The following is a 7632-nucleotide window of genomic DNA, read 5'->3' on the forward strand; positions in this document are numbered from 1 at the left end:
AGAATGGAAACAGGCTAATACTCATAAAAAAAATATAACTCAATTTAAAAGGAAAAACAACTTTATACTCAGTAAAACATCGGGTTTTACAACAATATAGCTTGTGTACGTACTCGTCACCTCACGTACAAGGCGCTCACATATCACAACAGTATCCCCACACAAGGTTAGGCAAGCCACTTACCTCGAACCAAACTCAATCAATCGGTAACAATGCCATTTTCACGAATATCCAATTCTGAATGGCCCAAATCTAGCCAAAATCAAATTCATACCATAAATACAACTATAAGTAACTAATTTAATTAATGAAATCAAAGCTAAAATAAGAAATTAAAAAATCGCCCTAAAAAGCCTCCTCGGGCCCACATCTTACAATCGGGTAAAAGTCACCAAATATGAACACCCATTTACTCACGAGTTCACTCGTACCAAAATTATCCAAATCCGATGTGAAAATCCCAATCTAAACCAAAAATCTTAGTTGAAGAACTTCTTCCCATTTTTCTCCAATTTTCAACCCAAATCCGAAATTTAATGATAGATTAATGGGATATAACCAATCAAGTGTAGAATCATTACCCAATCGATGTCTCTGAGAATCTCTCTAAATCTCATCCAAATCCGAGCTCCCAAACTCAAGTTTTGATAAAAATGGCCAAACCCTCATTCTTGAATCCTTATATCTGCCCAGTTAATTCCTTCTTCGCGAACCCGGTCAAAGCCTCGCGATCGCATTGAACAAAAAAATATTCACAGAAATTCCTCTTTCGCGAACGCGAGTGACCTCTCGCGAGCGCATACCTTTCACTGGCGGACCCTACGCGAACCCTGGACCCTCTTCGCGAATGCGTAGGCTTAAATGCATGAAGCTCTTTCTGCCCGTTCCTCTCCGCGAACGCGACGACCATGTCGCGAACGCGTAGCCTTAGGGTTCCACATCTTCGCGAATGCGGGAACCATATCACGAACGCGAAGAGTAACTCAGCTGGCCTTCCCAGATGCCTTACGCGAACGCGAGAACTCCCTCGCGAACGCGATGAAGAAAATGTCTGCAACAAAATACCAGAAAATCTACTATCTTCCAAAGTCTAAAAGTGATCCGTTAAGCATCCGAAACTCACCCGAGGACCCCGCGACCTCAACCAAACATACAAACCAATCCTAAAACACCATACGAACTTAGTCGAGCCCTCAAACTACATCAAACAACGCTAAAATCACGAATCGCTCTCTCCAATTCAAATTTAAAGAACTTGAAACTTTAATTTTTCACAACCGATGCCGAAACCTATCAAACCACGTCCGGTGACCCGAAATTTTGCACACAAGTCATATTCAACATTATGAACCTACTCCAACTTCCGGAATCGGAATCCGACCCCGATATCAAAAATTCCACTACCGGTCCAAATCTCCAAAAATGCGACTTTCGCCATTTCAAGCCTAAATAAGCTACGGACCTCCAAAACACAATCCGGACACGCCCCTATGCCAAAAATCACCCAACGGAGCTAACAGAATCAACATAACGCCATTCCGGAGTCGTCTTTACACAGTTCCGACTATGGTCAAAATCCTAAGGCTTAAACTTCCGTTTAGGGACTAAGTATCCCAAAACACTCCGAAACCAAAAATAAAACCTCCCGATAAGTCACAATAGCAGAAATAGATACAGGGGAAGCAATAAATATGGGTTTGGGACTATAACTCTCAAAACGATCGGCCGGGTAGTTACAAATCTTTACCAAAACACCCTCAAAATTGAGATATAAATCCAAACAATATTCCCAATTATTTGCAACAACACCCAATTCAAACAAATAATGATTTTTGAAAACCCAAATTCGAATTCAAAGCTTCAAAGCGTTTTAATGTCTGTCAATGGTGGAGAATCAAACACCTTCAAAATTTATTGCTTGACAATTTCAATTTGAACACCAATTGTGCAACATTACTGTAATTTGAACACCAATTGTGCAACACCTTCAGCTCTATATTACTGAAATTTCAATAAGCATGGAATTATTACTGCTCTCCTTTCCTTTCCTCTACACTACTGGAATTAGGAATTGAGAGATAGAGAGAGACGTAGAGAGAGAGAGTGCAGGAGAGAGAGACGGAGGGAGAGAGAGAGAGAGAGAGAGAGAGAGAGAGAGAGAGAGAGAGAGAGAGAGAATAAGGATGAGAAATAATTGATTCCTAATATAAATGGATACTCATTTAATTTCTAAAGTGTATATACTTGGTAAATTGTATATAGGATTGTAATTAGATTGAAACTTGAGTAGGGAGGGTATTAAAGTTTCAAAGAGTGTATAGGAATGTAAAATTTTCTAATATTTCTGAATCTTGAAGGCCTCGTACAACATCAAGCCCAATCCAGTCTATACAGACAGAACAGCTTGGACTATTACCACAAGCCCATATCTTAAACACATGTATGGGTCAGTAGTCCAATCGGAAATCCAAACCCTTTTCAACTACAAAGAAAATAGGAAAATGAAAAATAAAAGAAGTTTAAATTAAAAGTAGTCGGCGGGTATAATCAATATAAACTTTGTGCGTACTAGCTAAGAAAAATAAACCGTGGTTCCACAATTCACTATTTATGTAAAGATCCAAAGTTTGCTTATGAACAAATGGTGGAGCGTTAGAGGAGTTTATGAATGAAGAGTTGGAGGGAAATTTGGGACCAAGAATAAACTCATTTTCATTAGATGAACAACAAAATTGTTTTGCTCAAATGAGATTGATTCAAATGTATACTTAGTTCGTGTTAGTAAGTGCGAGATTTGTAAAAGAAGATTTTAAGTTTTATATCCCGACGATGTAAACAATATTAATACAATCATGAGGTTAATTATAAGGTAATTACATGTAAAATTTATAATAAGTACTAGTTGGTAACCTACTCAAATTGGTATTGAGCATGCTTAAAGGTTAATTACATGTAAACTCTCACCGTTAAGAGATTGACAGCCAGACCTATCTAGGTAGGTGAACTGATTAATCCACCTAAATGCTCATATAGATATTATAAAATAATGGGACCAAAGTTAACATCCATAAATATTGGAAAGTGCAAATATTCTTTCACCCTTTTTTCACCCCTTTATCCATTTTTAAAACTGCAGAGGACTTGATGGTAAATGAACAATTGCATCAAGAAAAATTATTTAAATAGAGATCACGACACTTTTTTTAGCACAAATTTTGGGGGGGGGGGGGGGTGTCTACGTTTAATGATACCTGCAAAGTTTAGTAAGAATATAAAGAGCTAAGTCTTCTTGCCGGCTGAATATAATGCCATATTGTGATAATCTATCTTTAATTGAACCAACAAAAGACAAATAAATGAATTCTATTTTCTTTAATTGTTTTAATTTCTTTTTGAAGCAGGGTCGGTTCATTAATATTGAAGAAAGGAAAGATAAAAGAAGGAATTAACTTTGGTAAAATTGGAAACATGCACTTAAATGACGCTGCAAGATAAAATTTAGACCAGTTATAAAATAAAGACTATAAAAGAAATAAACTGAAAATAAGTATAAATGGAGATTGATGTTTTATTCAACTTTCAAAGTTATGTTCATAATGAACTGAAAATTACTCTATTTATAGAAGAAAGGAAACAGCTGCGAGACTTTTCAGGAAGCAGTTGCAAGACTTTTCTTTAGCTGCTTGTAAGTTGTCTGCATGAGCTGCTTGCAACCTGCCTGTTTAATAAGAAATTGCTACAAATTATTTCATTGAGTTGCTTGCAACCTGCCTGCATCAGCTGCTTGTAAGTTGTCTGCATGAGTTGCTTGCAACCTGCCTGTTTAATAAGAAGCCGCTGCAAATCATTTTATTTAGTTGCTTGCAACCTGTCTGCATCAGCTGCTTGTAGATAAATTTTAACAGAGTACTAAATGGATAATTTTGTTCAGGAAAATTATCTATAGCGAAGTAATGAAAGGACATCCACAATATAATATTTTCATAACAAGACCAATAAATTACACCGGCAATCCAACATTTCTATCTACTTAATATTAATGAAAGATAACTTGTGTTATTTCAGTATCTTTTTGCTGGACTTGCACATATCGATCGTTAATTTACAACTATTCACAGCTATACAACAATATATTGAAGGAATATTATGATACCGAGTTCCAAAAGTTTAAGGATCCATGACATAGGACAGAATCTTGACCACCCAGAGTTGTGATATGATAGATAAGATCTTTTTAATTTAATCGGAGGTCTCAGTTCGAATCTCGAGAATGAGAAAAGGAATTTCTTTAAAAGTCTTACACGGCACGAACCGAATTAATCAGAGGTCTCACAGCGAGCATCGGACATTAGAAGAAAACCAAAAAAAAAAAAAAAAGTGTCCCTAATTGTCCCTTGTATATATTAGCCTATTAAAAATAAGGAATGTTCTCTTTTGGATTCTCAAAAGGAAATTAACATCGGGAGTTTGGAAAATCCGAGGTTATTGTTCATACGTCTTTCTGGGAAAACGTAATGTTGTAAGATGAGACTTACAAGGAGCCAATTTTTCTATGTTAGCAAAAGCCGCCCAATGACTATATTGTATTGAAAGAAAATAATTAAGTGTAATAAATTTAAAAATAATATGTAGAAAAGGAAGAAAAATATTCAAATTAGTTTGTGCCCTTTGAAAACCAACGAGTAATATTGCATTATGTGTAAACACTTTCGTCATTCCAATAATATAGCTTTCAGTTGCACGTTGAAAGCGATGTTGGAGAAGACTTAGACCTATAACGTCTATTACCGTTCAAACCTAATCATTTTCAGTAGCATTATTATACTTAATGTGGTCTTGCTTTAAGGAGGAGGGGAAGGATCAAAGGAATAAAAAGAATGGAAGAAAATAAAAGTTATTTTTTGGTTGAGATTTGTAATTTATATATGTTTTCTTAAGTGTCACCTAATGATATTGTCCAATAAAAGACTCTTGTATTTGATCTCTACGTTTGAACTATACAATTAACTGTATATAAAGTATATTATCTATTACATTTTCAGTATTTTTTTGTTGGTAAATAATACACTTCTATATATTATTTTGACAAAACTCAATGTTATGCTGATATATTCCACAAATATATAGATTAATAGGTAGATTTTTGATAGAATAATTAGTCATTGCTATTACACTTTTTTATCTAGGAGTCCAAGTAAGACCTGGTAAAGGTCAATGGAAACCACAACGTACAATAAGTTCCAACAGGAATTTAAGGAGAGAATATATGTATTTGCTTATGCACTTTGAACGTTTTAGTTAATTTTATTACATCTCTTAAATTTGGAAACCTTGTGGATATTGTAATGCAATAACTATAAAGAGTTTTTAAGTTGAAAAGATACTATTTTGAATAATACCACATCTGAAGATGGTTCATTAGAATAATCAAACTCATGTTTAATTTCATTCTCTTCTTTTCTTTTTCTCCCCTTGATTTTGTCATTTTAGATGAGGAGCGGCCTAGAGTTGGTAATTAAACATATGGTTGATGTCCTAATTCTGCTTTACAATTTCTAATTATCTTGCTTGTTAGACAAGTCAGAAAATCAAAGTGTTAAGAGAATGACATCTCTAAGATTATGTCAAAATCATCTAGCTAATTTGGTCAACAAATGAATAGAAATCTTCAACTAATACTTAGAATATTCTCATTCAAACTAGTATTTAGGTTAGAATTTTGTATATTATTGATTTTGTAGGTGTCTGGCTTCGTTCGTTAATCCCACTTCATTTGGAACTTTTATATAGTTGAGGAAGCAAAGAAACTACTAACAAAAAGAAAAAAGAAAAACTCTCATATTTCCTCGAGATTATATTATTATGAATTACTTCTCAACTTCTATTTTTGAATACACAAACTCGTGTATCCTTAATCTTCTAGTACTCATTCTATAATCACCTCAAAATTGTTAGAGAATTAACTGCTATATACACTCTTACAAATCATCTAAAAGTTACATATAATTGTGCGTAATAGTTAAGTAGCATCGTGTAATTCATTTTCTTATTATCATCTAATACATGAATTTTCTTTTCGGTCTATGTGTTTAATCTTTTTTTTTATCCAATTTTTTTATTGCTTAAAATAATAGGATTACCAAATACAGTGGTTCAACCACCAGTTGCATTCATGAAAAGTCAGAATCTCAATAGAAAAGGCGAACACGAAAGAATCTTCGTAGCTTTCTTTCAAACTATTTTCTTGTACATTGATCTTATCTCTATTAACCAACAAAACTTCCTCCTTTTTGTTGTTCTCATATAACACAACAACAAATACTACTATAAAATTAAAACATACAACCCATTAAACAATTATACTAGTACTAATATTTTTCATGTCATATATAAATGATTAAACATACCCTTACTTCTAATAAATCCCTCTCAATCTCTTTGTAAATCCAACAGAAAAAACTAACTCCATGTCTCCGTTTCCAGGTTATTATTACACTTTTGCTCTATTCATTCTCCTCCTTTCACTTCCTTCTTTTCCCGCCAGAATCCTAAAACACGATCCTTTAACTGAATTAACCGCCGATATTCAAAACAACACGTGGCACGCTTTCGTTAAATTCCTCGACGCCGGAAAAGGCAGTGAACTCCCCGGCATGTCGGAGCTCAAAAAATACTTCCAACGCTTTGGTTATCTGACTAATATTCCCGATCATAATTTCACCGATTTTTTCGACGAAGACTTAGAGTCTGCAGTACTCAATTACCAAAAAAACCTCGGATTAACAGTCACCGGAAAATTAGACGACGAAACGATGAACGAAATTATGTTGCCGCGTTGTGGGATGAGTGATTCAGCTCATGAACACGATCACAGCTCGTTACATACAACGAGAAATTACGCGTATTTTTACGGGCGACCTAGGTGGATGAAGTCATCGCCGATGATTTTATCGTACGCTTTCTCTGAAAATTACATGATTGATTATATAGATATCTCGGAGATTAAATCGGCTTTTAAAAGAGCGTTTTCGCGGTGGTCGTCAGCGATTCCGGTGAATTTCACGGAGGCGGAGGATTACTACAGGGCGGATATTAAAATCGGGTTTTTTAGAGGCGATCACGGCGACGGAGAGCCGTTTGACGGAGTGTTGGGAGTGTTAGCTCACGCTTTCTCGCCGGAAAATGGGAGGTTTCATTTAGACGCAGCGGAAACATGGGCCGTTGATTTTGATGAAGAGAGGTCGAGAGTTGCCGTTGATTTGGAATCAGTGGCGACCCATGAGATTGGGCATGTACTTGGGCTGGCTCATTCTTCGGTTAAAGATGCTGTTATGTACCCAAGTTTAAGCCCAAGAATGAAGAAAAGGGACTTGAAGCTTGATGACGTGGAAGGGGTCCAAGCTTTATATGGGTCAAACCCGAATTTCAAATACACGTCATCGTTGGAACATGACACGTCAGCATCAAGTTGGAGAACGTCATCAAAGTGGACCACTTTTTTTGGCTTGGTGGCTTTGATCTTTTCCTTATGTTTATGATTGCTTATGTTTTTTTAGTTTTTTTTTTATTTTTTTTGGATGTTGTAAAGATATTTTACACAGAAAAAGGAAGTAAAGAACATTCTTTAAAGA

At 35.4% G+C, this 7632-nt stretch overlaps 1 protein-coding gene across 1 annotated transcript; it reads left to right on the forward strand.

Annotated features, from left to right (window-relative positions):
* Window positions 1–6386: 6386 nt before the first annotated feature.
* LOC104119273 (metalloendoproteinase 4-MMP-like) lies at window positions 6387–7632 on the forward strand. Its single transcript, XM_009630725.4, has one exon. It carries the CDS (start codon window positions 6469–6471, stop codon window positions 7537–7539), a length of 1071 nt encoding a protein of 356 aa, XP_009629020.1. The 5' UTR covers window positions 6387–6468; the 3' UTR covers window positions 7540–7632.

This window comes from Nicotiana tomentosiformis, chromosome 8 (genome assembly GCF_000390325.3).
Source record: "Nicotiana tomentosiformis chromosome 8, ASM39032v3, whole genome shotgun sequence".
NCBI classification, from domain to species: Eukaryota; Viridiplantae; Streptophyta; class Magnoliopsida; order Solanales; family Solanaceae; genus Nicotiana; species Nicotiana tomentosiformis.

Excerpts from the sequence above, each read along its gene's own strand:
- LOC104119273 (XM_009630725.4), top strand. The coding sequence starts at position 6,469 with ATGTCTCCGTTTCCAGGTTATTATTACACTTTTGCTCTATTCATTCTC.